This window comes from Tetranychus urticae, chromosome 1 (genome assembly GCF_039701765.1).
Source record: "Tetranychus urticae isolate SD_2017Ah chromosome 1, NJAU_TeUrti_SD_1.0, whole genome shotgun sequence".
In the NCBI taxonomy this organism is placed as follows: Eukaryota; Metazoa; Arthropoda; class Arachnida; order Trombidiformes; family Tetranychidae; genus Tetranychus; species Tetranychus urticae.
Window position 1 is genome coordinate 13,134,946 of NC_142958.1, and position 26,074 is coordinate 13,161,019.

The 26,074-nt window shown below is 31.0% G+C and overlaps 1 protein-coding gene across 5 annotated transcripts in view; it reads left to right on the top strand.

The window, feature by feature from the left end:
• The window catches only part of LOC107361387 (protein turtle-like), a 163,946-nt gene that overhangs the window by 103,994 nt on the left and 33,878 nt on the right, over positions 1 to 26,074 (top strand). For 3 of the 5 annotated variants that reach the window (XR_016198219.1, XM_015928210.3, XM_015928208.3), the window contains 5 exons: positions 5,140 to 5,478; positions 21,440 to 21,550; positions 21,621 to 21,824; positions 23,606 to 23,902; positions 23,982 to 24,272. Coding sequence is in view for 4 of the 5 variants with exons in the window: in XM_015928210.3 (XP_015783696.2) it covers positions 5,140 to 5,478; positions 21,440 to 21,550; positions 21,621 to 21,824; positions 23,606 to 23,902; positions 23,982 to 24,272 (1,242 nt within the window). In the remaining variant the exon portion in view is untranslated. The remainder of the gene's footprint in view (positions 1 to 5,139; positions 5,479 to 21,439; positions 21,551 to 21,620; positions 21,825 to 23,605; positions 23,903 to 23,981; positions 24,273 to 26,074) is intronic. The other 2 variants (XM_089266835.1, XM_015928209.3) reach the window with 1 other exon arrangement.

Here is a 26,074-nt window from a genome sequence, read left to right on the forward strand (position 1 = left end):
TGGTTCTCCGGTGAATCAAAATCTATACGGGAATCGCATAACTCATGATGGTCAAAAGATATGACTGATTTCATACCGTTTAGTTGATTGACTGGTTTTGAGAAAATGCCGATTCTCTTTCCTACAGTTTGGGTCAAGAGTATGTAACAAGCATCAACCAATTTGATAAAGTTTTTGCTTTTAGAAATCGACCTTCAAATGTAATTTAGAGGTCAATAATGGAGTGATCTCCGATGACCTTGAGGGTTAGAAGTTCCGCTTCTTCAATCTTCGCAAGCTCATTGTTTGAATCTGAGGTCTGTAGCATTAACCGTTAGTGAGTTATGATCACAAACAGGGAAAAAAATAAGAAACCCCAGCACAGCTATCTAATCCGCCCATGGATGACTGAAGAGGTCGAACTCGGATATCCATGCAAATATTGCGCCCAAGGTCTCTGGAACTGCAACTCGGTATGAGCATGATATACCAATGTTATTCTTTCATTGAAGTCAATCGAATTCAAGAAGAATTAGGCACTTGACATTTTATCAAGATTAAAAATTGAAATGGATGCAACTTTAGATATTTGAATGGATTTACATGGTTCAGTAGTTTTGAAATGCTAAAGGTTAATCGAAAGATTTTTCAATTTTTTGGGTCAACCTTTTCTCGCTCGATTGATATTTCTCGGGAAATAATAGGTTAATGTTGAGTTTTGGTGTGTGACAAAAGTGAGTTGTAATTCTTAGAATCTTATGATTTTGTGCACTTTTTGCTTTTCATTCTCACATTTGTCAGTCATAAGAAAAATTGTGCAAATTGATTCCATTTTAATTATCCATTTTAATTTTTGTTAATTGCGAAGGTGAACTTTTTTCTTCTTATTTAATGAATATATTGCGCCAATTCAACTTTCTGTTCGATAACATCGGAAATTCTGCCTCGTTTATTTACCTTTTCTCTTGTTTCCTTTTTTCTCTCCTCAGTATGATTATGCATGATACCTGTTCATGCATGGTGAACATTTTCTGCTTCTCTTTTGTGCTTGAAATGAAGCGATAAAGTTAAAGAAGGAAAGGAAAGGGTGAAACAATGAATCTGATTAGGACAAATGAATGAAACGCTTTGTGAATAATAATCTCTTATAAACAAACGTTGTATTCATTTTGAATCAATTAATCAATTGCCATGTATTGAATAATGTTTCGTTTTCTTTTCCCACAAATAGAGAAAATATACACCAATAATCGCATGCAATGTTTTTCAACTTCATGAAAATTACTGACAATATTTTACTTGAAGCGTAACATATAAAAGTTAGATTAAACATCGAAGTTCATCTCGTAAGGGCCACTAGTGCACGTGAACCTGTTGGACAAGTGCTACACAAGTGTAACAACAAGAGTGACTTTTCCTTCTTTATCTAATATTTACAGTTTCGGTCAATTTTCTTGAAGATTATTCATGAATTAATCTGATTTTTAACCAATGAGAAGTTAAACATTCAAAAGTAAACAATTTTCTGAAGAGTGTAAACATCGAGTGGAGCAAAGAAAAAATGTCAATTCATTTGTTTTCTGTACATTGTTCATTCTGTTTCTGTACATAAACATTTACTATAACAAATGGATTAACATTGAAACATTTATGATAACATCAAACAAGATGAGTCAACAAGATAGAGAATATGTTGGAACAATCTTATTTATCCATCATTTTTCTGTTGCCTAAAACTCTTACAATTTCATCATAAATTCACATAGCAATTTGGAACAACAGAAAGACTCTAAAACTAAAGAAATTTCGACATGGAAAACGAGAAAAAAGAAAATGAATTTCACGATATCAGAGTAATGCCCAATTACATGCCTTTATTCATTTGATCAGCTTCATTTGTATCTGTTTATTGTTTGTCTTGATATTCATTTCCATTGTCTATTCCAATATTGCATGGTTTCCATTCAATGGTACATTGATTTACCAGTCAACAGGAAAAGAAATGCAACCAAATGATCACTTAAATTGCAAATTGATAAAAGATTTAAAATAAGGTCAAAAAGTGTGCAAAAGTTTATATTCATTTCTGTCTGGAGTTAGAAACAAATAACTATTAAAATCCAATCCCAACCTCACAAGTGAATCACAATCTAAGCCCAAATCAGGGTGTAACACTGAATTAGATTTGGTTTTATTGTTGCAATAAATAAAGTGAACAATTGTCAAAGTAAAAGTTTTTAATGAAAGAAAAACTCGATTTCCCTAAAAATTAAATTAATTCAAGTTGTATGCATAATGCAATATGGAGCAACATTGAAACATAAAAGGAACAAAATTTTGCAACATTTACATGAAACATTTCAATTTATTGCACAGATTTTTCCATCAAAGGTTAACCAAGATTCCCACTCTCGATATCAACAATGTTTTCATTTAGAAATTGTAAATCTTTTCCTTGAAATGTTTGAAATGAAGGTTCGAAGAGGTTGAGACTTGGAAACTTTTGTTCAGCAGAAATGTATCTTTTTCAGTTTGATACGGTTTCATGTTTATTGACTTTGTTTGTTTTAAATTTTTCAAAACATTTAATCTTGAAGTTCAAATTTATTTGAACCATTGAAAATGATTGATATTTTGTTATTTGAGCTGAAACATAGAAAAGGTTTCAACAGTAATTACAGGTGAAACTCGGTTGAAAAAAGTAAAATTGCAACAACAAATTAGATCGAAATTTTGTCAAGCGAAAAATTAAAAAACTCTATTAATATAAGTCTTTTAATATTCAAAAATGTATTGGTAATTTGATGAAGAAGTGGGAAAAAAGTAAAGGAAAAAAATGCTGAATGAATGAACATTATTTTAATGAAATGATATTATTCTTTTTCGAAATACAAAAAAAAACTAATAACATTTTGCATTATTTTTTCTGTCTCTCTTTGTACCTTTCAGTTTCTGTCCATTGATTGAATTATTTTTCATTTCTTTTTGTTTTTTCCACTCTTCTCTTTGCTTGAATATAAAAAATACTCGAGTAATAACATTATTATAATTTAATGTTGCAATATTTCAATGGCAAATTTCTTGTTCTGAAACTGAGAAACTTTTTACTGTAGTTTTTGAAAATTTTATTCTTTTTTTCATTTGAAAGTAAACAAATTTATTGACATTTGATGCATGCTATTGACTGATTGTCGAGTCGTTTGTTCAATTATTTTGCACAACGCAACAGATTTGGTCAAAGAGTGAAAAGACATTTGCTCTTAACACTTGGAATGATCAAAGTCGATCAACATGTTTCAGCTCAAATAGCCAAAGGAAATTTGACTAATAAAGAGAATGTTTTCAATCTATTTCCAAAGTGAAATATTGTTTCTATTAACAAGTTCAATGTTTAGTTTTGGATGCATAATGTGTAGTAATAGCCCAAAGAGTCGTCACAACTTTGCCTCTGAGAATGAAAAATGCAAAAGTTTTAGCAACTCGAAATGAAACTAAAGATATTGATAATAACCTAACATTATAAAATCTTTTCAACATGTCACTTCAATATAAAGATGATCTAAAATGAGCTTGTTTGCGTTCTTTCGATTTTTAAGTTACTTTATATTCGAATAAAAATTTTCTGTTACACTGATGAACTTGATGCATGAGCTCGAATGGTTTATCAAGTTTTAGTCGACTATTTTCAATCAACATTTCCTTCGTAAAAACGAGAGTTGAATTTCTGCAGCAACTTGTTTCCTTTTTGAGCTTAAATAGTGTTTTTCCAGCGCTATTTAGATCTTTTGGTTTGAGACTGAAACATGAAACTGTCTTATAATTAAAGTAATGCATCGATGCAACCATTGAGCTTTCCCCAAATCAAAAGGTCAAAACTATTGATGGCAATAAATTTGCAACAAAAGACATTTGATGAAGGAGGACAAAAATGAACTAAAAGTCCAACTGTTTGGTATTAATGATGATATTGAATTGTTATTGTTATTGAGGTCGACCAAGAAGAATAAATTTTTTGCTAAATTATTGGAATGAGAAGGAAAAAAAATGTTGCAAGAATAAGGCAAAATAAGTCAACTCGGCTCTATTCCAGGAACCACTTTAATAAAAAGCTGTTTTAATAACAGTAAATGCAATAGTGCTTGTTACTCGTGATTTGCCAAAAAATCAAAGTAAAGTGTGCATTAAGTGTATTAGCAACTCTCATGCAATTCAAGTCCATTGCAGTTAGTCTCATTTGGCTACCATTCTAGGTGTAGTGGCCACTTCCTGACCCTCCTTATCACTCCCAGTCGACTATGCCAGTTGTAAACCAATTTCCTCTTCTTCTTCTTCTCCTTCCTCTTTTCCCTCGTTTCCCTTTCTGACTCTTTGCCCCTCACTTTTGGTCTCGCCAATTGTCAATACTTTATCGCGTGCCTCTTGACACAAAAGACTCTGGAGGTTCAACTGTTATGTGCAATAGACCGACATTCCTGGTTCAACATTGTCAGTAACCGGTTCCAATGAATAAAAGTTTATCGACAAATTTATGTCAACCTTTACTTTAATCAAAATAATTGAATCAATACAATCACCATAATATGAGCCATAATTTTAATAATATAATTCATTGAGATTCAACTAGAGATGAACCACTTTCTTTCAATTCGTCAACCATTTAATTTCCTTCCTTCTACCTCAATGTTATCTCTTTTTCATTCATCATTTAACCCAATTCCAATTTGGAATAATTGCAAACTATTTAATCATTTTTATTGATGAGTCCAACTCGACTTTTACCAAACTTTTATTCCTTTTGTTCTTTAATCATTTTCTCTCATCACTCTTTTATCACCATTATCATTGTCATTTTCATTTTGCCTTATCACTCCCTGTCAGTCCAAAACTATTCACCTTTTCTCATTCAATAATCAAAGTAAACAGAACAAGAATAAATTTTGAATTGACTAGACATTGTGCCTTTAGAATTGCATTTATAAACAAGAATTTGTTTAATCACAACTTTAAATCATCAACAGAATTGACAAGATGAACAAATATTGAATCCTGTCCATTGAATAATCCAATGAATGAGCTTCATTCCAACCATTTTTCTCATTTGATTCTCAATGAAAAGAAGAGAACAAAAATTAAATTCAATTTTTTCTCTCACCAAAACAGGTTACAGTGAGTACACAGCTGCAGCCGGAACATCAATAGGTCTTCCCTGTAACACGTCAATTTGGGGCGAAGAACTCATTTCTCTAGTTTTGTGGTACAAGGAAAACAGTGGAAGCGGTTTACCAATTTATTCAGTCGACGCTCGCAACAGTCCACTCAGTGAATCGAAACATTCAATTCCAAATGCGTATAAAAAGAGATTATTTTTCGATGTAAAACTGAAACCTCCTGTTCTAAGGATAAGTCCAGTTTACGAAGATGATGCCGGTGACTATCGGTGTCGAGTCGACTATCGAAAGTCGAGAACAAAAAACTTTGTAACCAAATTAGAAGTAATAGGTAAGTCGATTTAATAGAGACATTTTTTTCGCCTCTTATTGATCCTTTTCCAGACAAATTGCAATCAAACGATTAATTTGAAACTTTTCCAAATGATTAACGAGCAAAAGTCTTTATATTTGACAATCAAATGATGAAGAAAATTAGGAATAGAAAATCGATATTCTTTTGCTTTAAAACATTTTGTTCCTTTTTTTGTCTTTTCGTTTCAATGACAACATTTTGATGACTTTCGTGGCATCAATTGAGAGCAAGTGTCTAAATGATTTAAAGTTAAATGAACAAATGAATCGATTCGAGCAACATTTCAACATTTCTCTTTGACTAATTTTTAACTTTGGGTTTGGAAACAAGGTTTCACTGAATTAAACTCGAGTGTAATAATGAACAATGTTTATTCACAAACTTTTATCAATTTTAATGAATAGCCTCAAGTTTCATTCAATACAAAATTTACCATTTTACTCTTTAATTTGCTTTTCACTTTCAACTCGAGCTCTCATCATTTTCATTTGGTATCATGGCTCTGCATTTAATCTGTTTTAATGTTGCTCTTGCTTTCAAAAGGTTCACTGTTATTAGCCAAAGATGATCAACTTTTTACTTTTTCTGATCATTTTTTCTTCTTCATTGCCTTTTTCCACTCTAACTGAGTTATTGGAGCAACCTTTTTAAGCCAATTAGTCGATTCACTTTGGAAATGCCTTGGAGCATAATTAGTATCGATTGGTTACCATTTTTCACCGTTTATTCATTAAAAGAGTTTCAGCTGAATGAGAATGAAAGTGTAAAAGCTAGAGAAAAAGTAATGAAAGTAAATATTACAAGAAAGTAGAATTGAAAAAAAGGTTAGTGTGAAAGGAAAGGTAAAACGTTTGAAGTGTCCAGTTAAAGGCGATAAATTGAATTACTCGAGATTATATTGATGCTAATCGACTTAACTCAACTGGGTTAAATAATTTTGTGGTGGAAAAAGTTTAGTTGGTTGTTACATAAATATTAGAAAATTGAGTTATTAACAATTATTAATATTATTTATGGCTATTCAAACTGTTTTACTCCACATTTGGTTCAATCCTTTGGTTCTTTGGATTTCAATGAACTGCTTTTTGGAAAATTCATTCTTCGCTTTTCTTCAACATAGATTCCTTATTTTCATGAAAAACTATTTTATTCTGTTTTGAGTTTAGTGAAGTTGTGACAAAAAAGTTGATTCTAACATTTATGTTCGAGTGAGAGTAAACTTTTAGCTCATCAGCAAAAAGGTTTTTAGCCAACTCTAATGAGCATACTTTGCCGGCTCAACTTGAGCTTATCTAAGAGATTTGACTAAGAGGTTAGATTCATGACTTGGATGCATCATTGGGTCATTCTGTTATTCATTAATAAGATACAAAGTAGCTTGAACTTTTACAATAATGACTTCACCTTTTAATCTAATGCATATTGCATTAAAGATAGTCATTTAGCTTTGCCGATCATGACGAGTTTACTAACGTAATTGATAAAAAAATGAATTCCTAATTAGCAAGTGAAAGATTTTTTATCGAATGGAAATAAAAGAACCATTTTGTTGCTAGAAATTCAATAAAAATTCAAGATTTATCTGGTTATCTGGCATTTCAAAGACAATTGGAAACAAAGTTTGTTTTAATCTTAATGGTGTCACTAAAGTTTATTTCAATTTAATGAAATTTAGTTGAGCTTGAATGAATTCCAGGCAGACATTCATTCCCACCAAATCTATTATCACCTAGTGATAATGATTTGTTATTTTTTTCATTTCCTTCCTTCCCTGGTTTCTGTCTAAATTCTGGTTAACCCAACCTTCAGATAAAAATATCGCCTCATTCATTTCTTTTTTTTTCTCTCTGCCAACAACAAAACATAAATAAATCTTTTTGGTTAATGGCAATAAAGTAAAAAATTATTGACCTCTCAATGGTCAAAGATCAAACACACACAAAAAAACAAGGTACAAATTAGCTTGATTATGATGTTTCCTCAGCCTTAACCTCTTCCCTGGAAACTCAAAGGTAACTTCTGGCCTGGCTGACTGACTGAAAAGAAATGATAGAAAAGTTATGATTGTTTTGATTACTTTCATAAGATGGTGAAAAGAGAAATTATTTTTTCTTCTTTTTTCTCTCTTTTCCAAGCCATCAGCAAACTATTTGCACTTTTCAGTTGTTGCTGATTCTTTCAATGGGTCAAAGCGAGTCAACAACTTGCAGCTCATGAGCCGTTAATCAACAAACTTTCATTATTAAACCTTTTCTTACCTTTTATCAGCCAATTATTTATGACTGAATCTGTTTGTATTGGACCAAAAGTTGGATACAATTGTCATTGAAAGTGAAAGAAGAAAATTCTTTTCATTATTATTACATCAGATGAAATTAATTTCATTCCCATTCCACTGATTACAACCATTTATAATTTTGGGTTCAGCTAGCTGCACATTCAAGCTTCTTGTGCCATTCAACTTTCACTGGACCGTTTATTTGATTTTTGCATGACTCGCCTCAATTAGCCTTTTGTGTCCAAACTTTGCTTTTTTGGTCAATGTGTTTCAATAAGAATCCTCTGTTTGGCAATCATATTTTATTGATTAAAGAGGAAAGGACAAGAGAGAGAGAGAAAAATGTGATTCAACAGAAAATTAATGATTTACAGAATAATTCATACTTTACACAAAACTATCACATTCTGCATTCGAGTCTCAAGTTGAAGCATCAATTTTGTTTTTTCCCTTCAACCCTTTACCGGTCGAAAAGTAACTTTGTTCATTATTTCGAATCCTAACATTTACAATAATCTTTTTTCTGTTTTTCGTTTTTCGAGTTTCGGTCAACTTTTGCTTTTCATGTTTTCATGCTTTTGGTTGTGTTTAGGATCGGCCTTGCCTTGGTTTTTGACATTGAAATCAAGTCAAGTATTGTTCAATTGGAAATAGGCTCGAAGGTGAATCTTGACAAAAATGATGTTGCAAGTGAGAGGCTCTTAGCTTTACGCCTGTAGGCAACAGAAAGGGTACATTTTGTGTTAGGCAAGTGTTGCATTGGGTGAGTGGAAAAGGCTTAAAGTGGCAATTGTTGTTAAATACATTTAATATTATTTGGTTGATGAGGAAAATGTTGTTAACATTAAACTAGTAAATATTATATGAACCATGTAATCAGCTTTAGATTGAAGCTAATTGTGGTCTTATTATCTTTTGATTTTTGTTGAGTCTCTCTTTTCCACCTTTCATTCCTTCCCTTTCCTCTTCAAGATCAATCAATACAGTTGCGCTTGTTTAATCAATGATGAGACACAAAAAAAGTTAATTATCAAGACAAGCTTTTTCAATTCATTACATGGGATTGAATGAAACTTGAAATGAGATTCACACTCTGGGAATACATAATGGTACAACTTGATCAGCTCATTTACAAATCAAAATGCAAAGACAATCCATTTGAGTTAATTTGTTCAACTAAATAAAAGCAAAATACATTAGAATCTCAATTTGCATTCTTTTCACCTCACCAGTCGTTGAAACGTCATTCGCAAGGAAAACAACAAAAAACAATTTTTCGATTTTCTCGATATTCTTAATATGACAATAATTTCCAGCGAAAAGTCTTGAGCCAACATTTTTAATGTAATTTTTGTGCTTCAAAATATTACCATTTACTCGATAGCTATTGCTGTTTCGTGTTTCCCTAATTACTTTGATTAAGAGACTCGAACGTAATCCAAGAAGTTTTTGGTTAATCACCTCAAGCTGCACCTTTAATAGATGCTTGGGTAAACACCTTTATTGACACCGCCTTACGGTTGTTCAATTAATCATCACCTCAGCCTAAAGATAGAAACTTGTATCAGCATGTAAAATGAATGTTGCAATAAATTACAACTTATGACTTACAGCAAGCTTAATTATACAAGAGCAAAGTACAATGTACAAGATGAATCCAATCAACAGCCTCTTTCCCTGTACATTTAATATCTTGAAAGGCTTACAGGCAAAACTGGATTCAATTCTTGGCTTATCTAATGATGATGATCCAGTGCAAGATGTAATTGAAAGGCAGCAAACATTAACAGCCAAATGTTTATCCACAAAGAGTACGAGTACAAAGAGTTGCAGCCTCCACCTCTTTCCAGTTTAACCCAAAAGCTTGATCAACATTCCACAAATCCATTTAGAGCAACAATGAGCGACAAGATGTAACAGCAGCACAGGAGGGCAAAAAAAGAAGAAGAAGAAGAAGAAAAAAGAACGAAATTAAATTGCAAATTTTTACTCCAAACCAGCATATCAAAGCATCTCGACTCATTGTTAACCAGTTTACTGCAAACCAAAACCACAAAAGAAGAGCTAAATAGAGGGAAAAAAGGACAAAATTGTGACAAGTTTCATCTGTTTTCATTCTTGCTCAGTGCTGCGTTTCACTCTGTTGAGCAAAAAAAGAAACTCATTGTCGTTCTTTACCATGCCAGCATCAATATCATCATCGTCAATCATTTATATCATTTACAGAACTAAAAGTATTTTTTGCTTCTCTCGGTTTAATTTAACAGAAGAAGAAGAAGAAAAAAGTAGAAACAGAAAAGACGGAAAAAGGAAACAAGCAATAGCAATGGAAAGCAAAAGATGAAAGATAATCGATTCACCAATCAATAAACTGGCCATAAGCTGGTTAATAAGGTGTTTATTACACGCAATGAGAAGTTATTTGATTATTATTGCTTCTAATTATCATAATGAAATTAATCAGCATTCATCATAACAAGATTATCTTCGATAATTGAATGAGCTTGATAAACGCAATCTTTAATTGTGTTTTGCACATTAGAAAAAGGTCGATTCGGGCTTAAAGAAAATAATCTTTTCGATTTTTCACAATGATTCTTTCAATTTCTTTTCGAATGCAATTTCGAGTCTCAACTTTGGCTTGTGAATTTGGATTTTTGTTGTTAAAGATTTTCAACTTTTCCATGCTATTTGGTTTCTGAGGCTAATCTTGACTAATAACGAAAATTGTTAAACCCAAAGAAAGGATTAAATTGACCTTTAAATGTTTTATGGCTTTTTAACTCTAATCTTTTATAAATGGATTTAATCTTTGTGACCATTTGTCAAATGGTAAAGCTTATAAAAAATAATATTTGGAACAAAAAGGTGGAATTCGTTTGCTCTGGAAATTTTGACCAATGAGCAAAGTAAAGCTTACATGATAACCGATTCAGATTTGGGCGAGTTTAGTTTTGCACTCAATCAACATTTTTATCTGGACAAAAGTCTATCTCTTCCCTGGGAGTGAAGACAAAAAATTGAAACAGAAACAAAGAGCAATAAAATGCCAGTCAATTTGTTTCTTTGACATGAAAGTTGAAAAAAAACTTTTCTTTTTATCATTTTCTAGTTTGCTCATTTCGTGGTTACAAAGTTTATCCTTTCACGGAACGACCTTTTTCCCGTCTAATTGATCACTATTAATAGATTAACATTCAAAGTTGATTATTACTATTTATAGCGTTAGTCAAAAGTCAGAGTTGATTGTAAAGTTAAAGGAAGGAAATTCACTTTTTTGTTCATCTTTGGAGCAACTTTCAAAATTGAACTTTTCATGTCAAACTTTTGTTTAGTTTAATTGGAAATTTTGTAAAATTTTTTCGAAATGAATTTAATCGAAATTTCCAAGTCCGACTGGGAATCGTAATTTATTCATTTCTCAATGAAATGCACCTTTTGATTAAGACTGCAGATCTTGAATTTTCTCGAAATATATTGAGCGAAAAAATGAAAATTCAAAGGTTAACGTTGAAATGTTTAAATCCATGAACGATGATTGATGAAGTTTGGATGAAAAAATTCAAATCAAATTTCATTGTTTATTGAGTTTGATGTGTGTACATTTAAGTGAAACTTGAAAGGCATTCAGTAACAATTTTGTATTCAACACAACATTTTGATAATGCAATTGAATGGATTCAGTTTAAATAAAGTTTCATTTCCAGAAAAACATTATACCCTGAAAAGAGGGAAAAGAGAAAAAGTGACATTAAATTCTCTGCCAATTCTCGATTCCATTTCAATGCCAAACAAATACTAATGCAAACATTCAAATTCTCAATAGTCTATCAAACCATATTCCAGGTCAACCTTTTGTCCAAATTTTCTATAACACAATGACAGCAAACATTATTCACTTGACCAACATCGACACAGGCAAAGGCACTAAAAGTATTCCAATGAAGCATCAAAATTCGCATCAATTTTTAGCTTATAGAATCGAAAAGTTGGAAAGTTCCAAATCTCCAAATCAATATAAATCGACAAATTTGCTACTTTGAAAGACAAAAAGATTGTAACTCGAAATGACTGTTTTCTGGTGAAAATTTGACCAGAATAAGTAAAAGAATTGGGTGAAAAAAAGAAAAGAAAACGTGAAAAGTTTAGTTCTTTGATTGTTGATTGTAAAACATCTTCACAAGGGATTCAGTTGAGTTTCCATTGTTCACTGATTAAATCACTTTGAATTATATTCGTCATTTTTTTCCTTTCGAATCTCATTCCATTCTTTACTTCATTTTATTTCATTCTTTATTGTTTCATTTTCATTTTCCTTTTGCTTTCGATTAATCTTGAAAACTCTTTTTTCTCTTCAAAATGCCGAGTCTATTTTCATTTTTAACTCTTCTCAATTATAACTTCATTCTTGGTAAACTTTTCACTTTTTCATCTTCTTACCTTTTCTTTCACCATTACAGGCAAGAAATTTATTTCCCTGAGAAGAAGAGAAGAAAAAAACTTCTCTTTTCACTCCAAGTTATCAATCTCATGTTAATTCGTTTCAACTTTTCTTCTTCTTGTTTGTATTAACAACTTCATCATAATCTTTTTACATTTTACAGTTGTTTGATCTTTAACTTTGGCGAACAAAAAAAAGACTTTTTTCATTCTGCTTTTTGGTGATTAAATTAACTTGTTAATTTGTGTTTTTGTGACACAAGAAACAATAATCTTGTTAACATTGTTATTATACTTTAAACTTCAATACATCTTACTTTGTTAATGAATAAAAAGCAATTTGCAAAAGAGTGAAAAAAAGGTAGAGTTGATTTAGAGTTTAATATTGAACAACTTTTTTTTTGACTTTTCCTATTAATACTTCAAGTCTCCTTAAATTGCCTTGTAATAACATTTCAAAGTGTTCAACTTTGCCGAGTAAAGAAAATTTTTAACCCGAAAATTTCGAAACTCATTTTTTACTCTTTATTGAGTTTCTCCTGAATGAATATCACGATTCTGGGCCAACAAAATTGTAAAAATTATTAATTAATTGCGAAATCTTTGCTCATGAACTTGAAGTAATTCCATCTAAGAATTCAAACCTCAAGTAACTTTGAACTTGAATTTAGAAGAGGAAAAAATCGGGATTTCGAAAGTGGTTTTCCAAAAGTGAATAACTATTCAAGCGATCAAAATCAAAGCTTTTACTCAAAATTTTTAGACATTTGAGATTTCGAAAAATTTCAATTTACATTTTTTCCTTATTACTGGAGTCTTTCGAAACGAAATCGAACTCACAGCTGGACAAAGTCGTGAAAACTTTTAATTGCAAAATGTTCCATCAACTTGCAGAATTTCTGGTAAGAATTCAAAGTCAAGGTGACTTTTATCCGAAAGTCAATATTGTTTTGAATTTTGCTTGGAGAGCAAAAGACTGAAAGTTGTTTTTTTTCGATTTGAATAGCGATTTGAACAATCCAAATTTGAGATTTTCAGAGTTTTCCTCATTTCTTTTAGTTCACGAATATTGGCCTATTTAACTTTGGTTAACTTCCAACTTGGAAGTGTTCAACTTTAAGCTATCGAAATTCAACTCCCAGTTATACACTCCCTGATGAACTCCCTGTGCTTGGAGTGTAAAGACTGCATTTAATGTTATCCAAAAGAAAATTGTTTGAAATATCAATTCCTTGAATGGAAGACTCTTAATCTATCTTGATTTAATGAGCATTCAAGTCGAGGTAAAGTGCATTCCAATAACCAATAAATTGTTTAATAATATAATTTGAACTGAAAAGGTATTTTTAAAGGTAATTTCCAGATTGACAACAATATTCTCATGTGAATTGGCAATTCTCATCTATGCAGCTAAAAATAAGCCAAATGGAAATGTTTCTTTTTAGAGAATGAAAACAAAGAAAAAGGTTATTCTTTTTGTTCGCCTCCTCTTCTGGTTCCACTCACCTTTCATCATCATTATCATTGAACTTTTGAAAGCATCAATTGCTCCATTCGACCTCGTCTTGTTAGGCTTTAAATTTAAATTGTAATAAATGGAAATGGAAATGATGAAAATGTGTTGAAAAATGGAAAACAAAGAGCACACAAGTAAAGGGTTTACAAAATCAGAAATAAGGAACCATTATCTGAATAATAGTCTTGAAAAATTCTTGCCAAGATTAATGACATTTTCACTTTATTCATCTTTATCTTTTTGCCTTTTTTTTCCAAATTCTCTCATCTTATACACTTTTTACTTTACCTTTAAATGATGCATTCTGTACCATTCTTTGCTCTTTAAATTTATATTCTTACCTAGTTTTTGGCTTTGCTTGTTTCATGTGTTTTGAGTTTTGAAACTTTTTTTTTCCTTCTTTTCCATCTTTGCTCTTGACGTTGCGACGAAATCCCAACTCTTGAAATGTGAAAAATAGAGTGGAAATTTTGTATCAAAAGATTATACACTTTTTCCGTCATCATGAATACACCCAGTAAAGAGAGTGTATACAAGTTGAGAAGATGAAAATGATGAGGTAAAAAGCATTTCAAGAGTGTCTCCAGTCATCATCATCATTATCATCTAAAGTATTGCTAATAGAATATTTCTTTTGTAATTTTCCTCTACTTTGTACTCCCTTGCCTCCTCCTTTGTCTTGTCTTTACATTTCATTTGAAAAGCCAGTTTCTCAGTTCATTTAAGATGGATACAAAGATAATGAAAAAAGATTGAAAATTATTCTTTTTTCATTCTCATCCAAAAGTCAAAGAAACTCAATCATCTTTAAGAACAGTTTCCCTCCTCAATTCAATTCTGTCAACTTCAATCAACTGCCCAATTCAAGTTTTTCATAAATGCAATGTTGACCTGATTCAAGTGAATTAATCAAGACCTCAACATAATTTGGGTTTGAATTTGCTAATTAAAACAGTTTTCTAGTTTCTAAACATAAATCAACTAACGATTTATGACTGCTAATCTTGGGTATAACAAGTCGGTCAGAGTTTCGAGTTTCAATTCTAAGGAATTTTGCTTCACGTGAAATGAAAATCAAAGAGTAATAGCTAATAGCTAAACTCAATGTATCCGCAAAAATCAGGCTCAAAGGTTTGGTACAATATTATTCTGAGAATAGATTCAATCGATTGTAACCACTTTCAAGTGAATAATTTGGAATTTTTTATTGATCACAACTTAACATAACTTTTTTTCCTTCAATCATCATGCTTCTCATTCTATCACTTATTACCCTGTTTATTCATTTTTCACGTTTTTCTTTTTGCTTGGAATGTGAAATTCCTTAAACTTTTCCCCAACTTTACTTTTGGATACACAAAATTAGCTAATGAAACAAGATGAATCTCATTATTATCATATTTTTCTTGTTCATTTCAACATTTATAAGAATTTAGTAAACTTATTTTGCTCACATTTCAATCCCAGTCTCATGTTATTTGAATGAAAAATGATGGAAAAGCTGAATGAGCAAAATTATCATATTTCGTATTTATTTAATGCTTACATATTCATTCTGCCTCCCAGTTGATTCTTAATAACAAGCAATAATAATACGTTCTACTGTGTATATTAAACCAATAAGTAGAAGGAGAAGCGAAAAAAGGGAAAGTTGCTCCAAGAAGAAGAAAGTAGTTATAATCAGAAATGAATAAAGCCTCAATATGTTTATGAATCTGATGATTATCTGCATGTAAAATACAATATTAAGAGATAGAAAATATTGTTTCATTTTTTCTTCCTTTTCACATCTTCTATTCTGATTTGTAGGAAACTAAATTTCTCACCCTAAAGAGAAAAGGGATTTTAAATGAATGAAAAAAAACGATGAATTCAACTCAACATGTTTCCAAGAATGGAATTATCAAAACTAGTTTTCGAAACATATTGAGTTAATGCTTTTAATTCCATTACGAACAACTCAATGATTATTCCTGGTAAAAGACGCATGAATGGAAAAAATTAATAAAAACAATTTCTCATGCAAGCATTTATTACTTGTTTATATCGGTATGACGTTACGAAACTTAACACTGAAAAAAATTCAGTTTTACTCATTTACCAAAACTGGAGCGATAAAAATTAATAAAGTTCGGTTCGATGGAAATTTTCTGCAAGATTTTCCGAGTTTTCAGTGCAGCATTTCCCATCTGAAAACTCAACAGAATGGAAAAACGAGAGTTTTCGAAAAATTCAACATTTCTTCTGACGATTTTTCTATCTTTTGAAAGTTTTCCCGTATTAGCGAAAACACATTTTTTCACTGAGAATCCAGTAAAAATAATTTTCTTCTCAAAATATTGTTGATTTTGAACAAACTGCAGTTTCACTAACCCAGTAAAAATATTTTTTAGTGGAGTCACGGCAATTTCTCGATTGAGGATAATCGCGCTGATTGCTTGCCAGTAACTTGATATTTTTCGAGATGATAAATATAATTAAGATTATTGCGTCTAACTATCATATAAGATCATAGCATGAAAACTATGATTTTTGCTTAGTAAAAGATTTCTTATTTATCGGTAAAAATACTCTGAAATCACCGAATCAAATTTAGCGCCCCTGACAGTTTTTTCTTTGTAACGCCATCTAATGACAGCGTTAATTTTTTGTTAATTTTCTACCATTTTTTGTTTTGATTCTGTCACTATTTGTTACTGTGAATTTCTTCTCAATTTCACTGTCAAAATTTGATTATTATTTTATAATACCAATTCATTGCTAGTTATCGGTGATAATGAGTAGAATTAGCTTGACAGTAACCCTCATTTTTACTTTGACAAAGCTGGCAAAATCCACCGATCCAATGAAGCTTTGAGTGGAACTGGTAAGTTCTATTTACAACTCATAATATTGTTTTTAACAATTTTTTCGTCTTATTAGTAGATTGCTTCTTTGTTGGACTAATGAAAGAGCTTGACAAGTTTGTAATTGACAAACAAAGTAGATTAGAGGAAATTGCCAAGAAAAAACTGATTTTGGTCAAATATATGGACAATTGAGCCAGAACCTGGCAAAAATTCGAAACTCAAATTTTCTTTTTTGGTTACTCTGACAGCTGCATAGCTTATTGTAGTGCAAATTTGATAGATAAAACTGCTGATTTAAGTGATTACGACTTCGAAAACTTGCCTCCAAAAAATTGCCGCCAAACAATTTCGATCAATTTTTTGTTCAATTCTTTTTATCGGTAAATTTCATTGCTTTTTATTCATGGTTTTTGGTCCGATTCACTAATTGGAATCTTTTATTATCATGACGCATAATGTGGAAAAAAATAATTGAAACATTTTCCGTTTAATAATAAATAGTTATTACAATATTTTTCACTTTCAGGATAAGCTTGTCCCTTGTCTGTTCATACAAAATGATTGTTTGCACATCTCTCCATGTAATTGAACGACTAATTGATTTATCCTTCATTTACATCTCAATTTGACTTTTATTATTAATATTATCATTATTATTATTTCATTTTATCTCCATAAGAGAGCAATAAAAGTTGAAGAGAAAAGTCGAGCCAAAAGTAAACTTGTTCATTCAACTATTTCACCATTAGGTTTGTTACCATCAATTTTGTTTTAATTTTCCCTGTTTCCATCTTTTGCCGATGTCGAGCTTTTCCATCATCATTTGCCTTTTACATATTATTTTTATTTGCACCAACAAAAGACTATTTAACTCCCAATCATGTTCATCATCACTGGTTCATTAAATTGGTGATTAAATTTAATTGCAAAGCCTTAGCTGTTGGTAATTAATTTCAGTTCCAACAGAAGAAGAAAAAAACTCAATGAGAAGACAAAAGATGGTGAGAATGATCATGATGAGCAGAGAGGCATGATTATGATGAAGGAGAGAGATGAAGAGAAGAGAAAAAAAGATAAAGATGAAGCCAAATGAAATATTGTTGGTGATGCAAATTTTCCTCTTCCCTGGTTTACAGTCGATCCTAATCAACATTCACATGTAATGGGTGATAATTATCATGGAATGTTGAGAGAAAAGAGAGAAAAAAATTCATCAGTTGAATGGTCATTAAATTTATACTTTTCAAACGACACTTTGCTCGACTTCGACAACTAGTCATTATCCTTATTGACCCATTATTATAAGCAAATTATTTTTCATTATCATTATCATGCCAAGTCGATGATTAATTTTGATACAATTTTTATCACCAACTTTGACTGTTTGCTGAATATGAATGAATTTATGAAAATGTCTTTTGGTAAAGTTAAAGACGGTTAATTGGATCAGTGAGATTGCATGAAATGCTAGAAGAAAATGTTGCAATTTATTACAAATTAGATTTCAGTTTTAATCGATAACACGATTATACATTTAATCTCATTTTACATGGCTAGCAATGAGTAACAAGGAATCGTTTTGCCAATTTTATCCATTTCCTTTTTCCTGTCAAAGTTGGTCTGCACTTTTTTTTCCAGAAAATGGAGACTTTTTATTTGATCTTGAAAAAGCTTGTCAAACAAGATTCTCATGTTTATTCACTTTCAATTTTATTTACTCAATTTTCTCAGTTCACTTATCAAACACATTATTCAACGTTATATCCATTTTCACGGAAATCTTCAGTATTTATCAAGTTTCTCATACACTTGGTCAGTTTTTTACCAATCTTGCTTCTTGGATTTCACAGACGCTTGTAAACATTAGAATCTTTTTTTTGCTGAAAACTGTGAACTTTCAATCTTTTCGAGTTCAATGTCAATGACTTTGGGCAGGTCGAAGGACTGAAGGATTTGCTTTTTTGCATTTTGCGATTTTGAAGTAGAAATGATTTCATCATAAAAGTGAATCTCGTCCGATCTTGAAAAGTCTTCATTACTCTTACTGTTAGTTGAAAAACTCATCTTATTGTTAGCGTTTGTTTGGAGTCGGGTTATTGACCAAACTGAATATTATTGTAACTAAAGAAACACTTCTAGTTGGATTGGTTGGAAGACCTGATGGACTCGAATTTTGCTAAAATTGATTCTGATGCTAAATATATTTTTCTTTTTGTTGAACTTTTGTTCACTTGAGCTAAATAATTTTACTTAATTTCCTGACAAATTGCCTTGAGGTTAAATTTTGTAACTATTTTGAAACGAAACGGAAGTTTTGAAATTTGATTGATATTACTTTTAATTGCAATTTTTCATTATAAATAAACAACTTTCAAAATCCAAAAACATTCGTCTTTTAATTGAAAAGTGCAATTATCTGAATTAAGGGAAAAATTCTATTTTAATTCGATTCTAATTAAAATTGGAAACTGCATTTTATTTGCTTTTGAAGAGATGAAAATGTAATGTAAAGAGAAAAAAGTGACCAAATTTCGAAATGATATTTTCTTGTGAATAAATTAGATTGAACACTTTTCTTCATCCTTCCAATATGAAAGTTATTCATTGTTTTCAAGGGTTTTACAATAGTTGAAAGATAAACAAGAAAATGTTTGAACAGGAATAAGTTTCAATGGAAAACAGAATAACTTATAGACAATATTAATGTTATTATTGGTGCTGGTTCGAAGAGAGTTGGATATATTATAGATGAAAAGAGAAGTAAATAAAAAAAGAAGAAAAAATATCGAGGGAAGAAGAATGATGACAATAATGATGATGATGATTAGATGGAGAAGAAGAAGAGAAGACAATCATTTTCAGGTCAATTTAAGATGTTATAATATTATTGGAAGCAACCCAAAGAAAGGAAGTACAAGATGGCAACAAAAAATCCCAGTCAATCTCTTAACATCGCTTCTTCGAATTACTTTTCGTTTTTAATGCAACTTTTGCACAGTTCAATAGGTTCGTTCACAATATTTGCTTTTCGCCTTTTCCATTCTCTTCTCATGCACCATTATTGCAATCGAAACTCGTCCCATCCCTGAACTTTACTTCTTTACCATTGATATTGGATTCCCAACTTTTAATGTAAAACGAAAAGTTTTTTTTTCTCTTTTAGTCAAATTCTTATTCTTTCAACTGATTGATTTTTGCACGCTCATTTCAAATGAAACTTCAGATAACCTTTTTGGCAATATTTTGGTTTAGCTTTGGAACAAGAAAAATGTAGAATTTTTTGCAACTTGGATTATATTGGCTTTGATTATTGATTGGAAGATGAAAGCGAAAGATCACTTGAGAGATTCATTAATATTTATCGTTAATAAAATGCTAGAGATTGGAGGCTTGGAAGAGTGAGAAAAGGTTTACAGCATCACTAAAGGCCCTTTGATAGACTTATCATTTTCTTGATTCTTGTTTCACCGTTATTCGTCCTTCTCCTCAAGTGGAAACAATTTGACTCTACAAATGAAACAAAATAAAGCAAACAAAATGTAATAATGATAATAAAATGCTGTTGACCAACCAGGCTGATTACATGTAAATGTATTGAGTAAAAATAATGAAGCAATAAACATTCTTGAATCAATTTCGAAGGTGAATATCGAGAAAATGGATAATTTGATTGGAATGTTGAGAGAAAAGAAAATGTTTGAAAAAATCTTTTTCCTTGAATTTCTCTTGAAGAAAATTTCGAAACATGGCGAATAAATTTCCAAGTTTGTCAATCCAATTTAGAGACGTTATTGAATAATCTCTAGTCATATGTTGCGAAAATTGTGTGGAAACTCGAAAATAATTCCAAGAAATAATACAAATGATTGATCATTTTTCTCTGTTTTCTTGCAATTCTTTTCTTTTCTCAACCAAATCTCATCAACAAAGTAAGATGTGTCAACAAGGGACAAGTAAATTTGTCCAACGATTTCAATTCAAGTTGAACGGGAAAAGGTCCATCATTCAGACTCTTCTTTCTTCTCTATTTAATTACAATGATTTCCCAAATGTTTAACCAAAACATTTATTTCATCGCCCTATTAATGAACTCTTGGATCAATACTTTTCTTGTCAATGGAAACTTGCCATCTGAGTCTTCAAAGGTCATGAGTTTATTTGATTAAAATTTAATGTCTTCTCCTTAACGAGTCAACAGTTTTGATTCAACTTTAAATCCAAATGTTTCAACTCATGTTGACAAAATCGTAATTGAGAATTGGCAATTTATGAAAAGATCAATTTTCCATTTTTGGAAATTTTCTTTTCAGAATTTTCTGAGCTTTTCTATTATTAATCAATTGATTAGCAAATTTAAAGCGATTGCGTTCAGAAGTTTATTATTGTTGATGATGCACATATTAATACATCATTATTATTCTGATGGATTCAATGGAAAGTGACTATAAACATGATTCAAGTTCAATGAAGGTTGATATAATAATAATAATTTGTGTGTTCCATGAGAAGAAAAGTTATTCTGTTTATCATAAATCAACAGAATAGTTTACCAAGAAATTAGAATCACTATGAAGGAAAAAAGATGGAAGAAAAAAAGGGAAGAAAAAAAGTGATTATAATATTAATAACTTGAACTGAGTTGAAAGCTTATTCCATTATTTATCATCTCAATCTTCAACGCTTTGACTGCATTAATTAAAGCCATCAACTTGTTCTGTTGACCTTCAACACTTGAAGTTGGAAACAATGAAAGTTCAAGAAAAGAAAAGTTTGATTGCAATTCAAGTCGCCCAGTGATTGAATTTTAATAGAAATTAATTTTCTTCTTTCGACAAATGTTTTTACCTTTTCCAGCTCCTCCAAAGGAAATGATAATAACAGATTCCGAGGGTCAACGTTTAATTGGAACGATTGGTCCATATACTGAAGGAAGTGACCTTATATTAATATGTGAAGCTGAAGGTGGTTAGTAGCGCTTCGATCCTTTGAAAGAATTCATTTTCAATTTCTTTTCGTTTCGTTTTCTCTTTACTAGGTAATCCACTGCCCAATGTAACTTGGTGGACTGGTGATACTTTGTATGATGATAGTTTCAGCCTTGCACCGCACAATAACATGAGAAACGAATTAATTATTACAAATTTAAGTCGAAACCATTTTTTATTCGAATTAACCTGTAAAGCTTCAAATACAAACTTAACCGTCCCAACTGAAAGCTCAATTATTTTAGATATGAATCGTAAGTAACAAAATTCAAATCTGCATTTCTTTCAAAAACAAGAGCGAAAAAACAACGAGAAAACAAGATTAATTTCATTTCGATATGATCGCTCAAAGAGAATCCAATCGACAAACAAATGTCTTGAGTTGAAATGGTCAAAAGAGCAAGACTTTTCTGCGTAAAAAAACTTTACTTAAGTTAGTCTTTTGAGCGTAAAAGCTTCAACCAAGTTTGAATTAAACGCTTGAAAAGGTTTACAGAAAAGTTTAAGTAAATGTTCAATTTTGTCCAAAGTTTTACTCTTGGAGTCTTTACGCGACTTCACACTGTTTCCAAATATCCGTTGGATAAAATATAAATGATTAAAGGTGGAAAATTGAAAATTTGGAGGAAAAAGAAAATTAAAGTTACAAATGAATCTTGTGTGCAATAATGAAATATGAAACGGGAAAAAGTAGTGATATTGATATAAACTGTTTGCAAGTGAAAAATGTTTGGATTGTGAAAATGTTTCATAGCATTATACAGAAGGATTACAATGGATTTTGTTCAAGGTTAGTTACATGAAAGTTTGCTTCTCATGATAAACAGAGTTGCAGAGAAAACCAAGAAAAGAAAAGAATATTTTCTGAAAATGAAAAAACTCAAAGAAATATTTATGTTGAAGAAAATTCTCAATGGTTAAAGGAGCAAAGAGAAAAGAAGAAGAAGAAAAGAAACAGTCAAATTGAAAGCCAATGTTGGATGAAAATGGCAAAAGTACAAGAACAACATTTAGAGTTACATTTTGGAAGCAAAAGAAGCAATAAATATACATAATAAAGGAACCCAAATCTTGGAGGTTTACTCTTGGTGTTCATCTTTTAACCAAAATTTTGGACCAATTCAAGTTCCAGTGAAATGATGACACAAATGCAAGTCTTTTCCATGGAAAATGTTCAATTCTGTCGACTCAATTTTTGCATCTTTTTCTTCTTCTAGTCTCATTCCGAGAAATTTCGATTCAAGTAGGAAATAACTCGAGTATAATTATCATTTTACTTTTAAATTGATGTTCAATTTACATTGAAAGATTTCCATTTAAAATCGAAATATTGAACTTCTTTTTTTCTTCAACTTGTTTCGCTCTTTTCACGATTACAGTTGAGTTTAACAATTATTTATTATTTGAAACTCTTGACTGGTATCAGACAAATAACATTATTTCATTTTACCTTGTCACATTAAAGTTGGCACAAAATGGAAAAGGAGAAAAAAAACATTTTCTTTTCACTTTAATTTCAATTGTATTTTTTGTTCTTGAGAACTTTTTTTTTCTTACCTTTTCTTTTCGAGTTTCAGTTTCGAGGAAAAAAACAAATAACAATTTTGCGGTTTAGGTGATAATAATAATAATAAAAAGTAATAATAGTAACTCATTTTTGGATAGAAAAGCTTCTGGGCAAAATGTGAATTTCATCAAATGAAATTTTTCTTTTGTACGCTTTTCCATTTCAATTGAACCTTTTTTTTCACTCTACGTTTCGAGCTTCATTTACTTGATATGGAAGGGAAAACTTGAATTAAATGATATCAATCAAAGTAAACTTTATCATGCAAATGTGCAGAGAATGACTGATTATCATGAAAAGAGATTTTAAATGAATTTTGCATTCATGCAATTAAGAGCAGTGTGTTGACAAATAGTGTGAAATGAAATTAATCAACATTTCCATTGAATTTTCATTGTTATATATTAAGTTTTGCTTTGCATTGGCCTCAATCGAATGGTAAATTTGAGTCTTTTGTTTCATTTTTAGTTAAGCCTTTAGATGTAAAAATAACTTCGGTTGTAAACACATTGTCGGTTGGCAAACGAACCGAGTTGCAGTGTCTTTCAAGTGGTTCACGTCCACCGGCTAAGATCACTTGGTGGAAGGGCAATGAGAAGATGGTTAATGTTCGTGATACGATATCGAGTGATGGTAATGTGACTCTGTCGACAGTTTCTTTCATACCTTCTGTCGAAGATCATGGAAAGTATTTATTTTGTCGAGCCGATAATCCATCCATCGATAACAATGGCCTAGAAGATGGTCGTACTCTTAATGTCCAATGTAAGTTAAACTTTTTATTCGATATTAAAGTTCGACATGTTTGTTGAGTATTTATTGTTTTTCTTGTTTTGCTTTCTAGTTGTTCCTCAACTGTCCATATCATTAGGAGCCAAGATACAATACAATTCAGTGCGTGAAGGGAACGATGTCTACCTTGAGTGTAAAGTGACTGCCAACCCTTGGATAACAGGAGTAACTTGGTACTTTGAAGAGGAACCATTGATTAGTAAACCAAATGAAGGAATCATCGTCACAAATCAATCGCTTGTCTTGCAAAAAGTTCGTCGAAGTCAAGCTGGAAGATATTTTTGTACAGCATCAAATAGTGCCGGTCAAGGACATTCCGATGAGTTTTATCTCAAAATAAACTGTAAGTAGACATGGAATTTAGAAACTTTTTTTTTCTTCTTTACCATCAACACTATCCATGACTGTTTCAATGACAAAAATTCAAAGTTGAAGGTTGGAGCTCTTCATTGCTTCTGTTACCAAAATATAAACACGAAATTTATGGGGAAAAATTTAATGATACAAAAAGACTAATTGTTGGTGCAAAAAAGTCGAAGTAACTTGTGACTTTTTGTTTCAATTTAATCAACCGTGATAATGTTTTACGCTCAATAAGACAAGTTACAGGAAAAGAGAAAAAAAAAGAAAAGTTCTTAATGAGAAAATTTTCACCAAACTTCATTTCAAGTAGCATTGAAGAGCATGTTACAGAAGAGAAAAGCGAACGAGAAAGAAAAATCTGATAAACATGATTAGAGGTTGATTCGAGTTTTTGTTTTTTCTCTTTCTTGCCCTTTCTCATGATGAACCGATAACCAAAGCAAGATAACAGAATCGAGAAAGTGATGACTGAGTTTGGGCTGAATGTTGAAGGAACCAAGAGAAAGAGAGAAAAGTGCAACTCTAATGGTCCCATTATTTTCATGTCATTTTCTTTTTCACTTTTTTTTCTCTTCTCAGGGTAACTTCATGTTGCTCAAGAAAATGAGGATTTACTCATTGATTTATGATCCATCTTTAAATCGAAAAAATCATTTTTATCGACAAATTTTTTGCCTCTTTCCTCCTCACCACATAAAACACACACACACTGCAAACCCATGAAATGTTGGAATAAAATTTTTCTTATTAGAGGTTTCATGACAACAACAGTGTGAGTTGCAAGGAAAGAATAGAAGGCAAAAAAAGGAGAAAAGTTGAAAACATAAAAGTTGCAATATTGAATTGAATGGAAAACCAAAGAAAAGGAGAAAAATTGATCTCGATTGATTAATAGTAAAATAGATTATCTTTGTTTTCGTGTAATAATGTTGATGATGATAATACAAATAAAAATGTCTATTTTATATATTTTTCATCAATCCCTTTGCCATTATTATCAACCTCATTTCCTTCATTGTTCATTGTTCAATTAACCATTAAACAGTTTATCACACAATAACGTTTTTTTGTATGTTTCTGCCTTCATCTGTGTCGCCAGTTTCTTTTACTGTTTGTTCAAAGTTTAAATTGTGAGATTTGCAAATATAGAATGAATTTTGTGTTGAAAATGATTTATCAAATGATGATTCGATGTGATTCATGAACCAATCCAGGGAAAAGTCCAATGTTTATGCAACACGAAAATGAGCAAACTTTTTATTTTACAATTATTTGTTCATGTTTGTGAATTTAGTCTTGTTTCAGTGTAATATTTAAATTCTTTGCTTCGATAAGCTTTGCACTCCCAACGCAAGTCAATGTTGAAACTATTCAATGGTGAAAGGTTAGCAAGTCAACTGGGAACGAACTTTTTTACTCCAATATTTTACTCCCAATTTAATGCAACTTTTTTTTCCTTTAAAGTCTTGCAAAGTTTGATTCTTTTTTGCATTTTTTATTTCAAACTTTTGAATGACATCAAGTTGTCGTCTTGAAAGGTTCATTTTTTGCGTTTCTTTAGATTCGACTCTTTTATGCAAGAAGACAAAACCTCAGAAAAGCTGTCCAATACAATGGTAATCATGCAATAAAACGAAGTTGTTGCTAATGTATCAAAGTATAGAATGTCAAGAAATCAACTTGAAATTCTAGATAACTTGCATTCGATTCTCTGCTAACTGCTTAGTCAGTGTAAAAAGAACGGAATATAAAGTTATCTTTAATTCTGTAACCTTCAGTTCG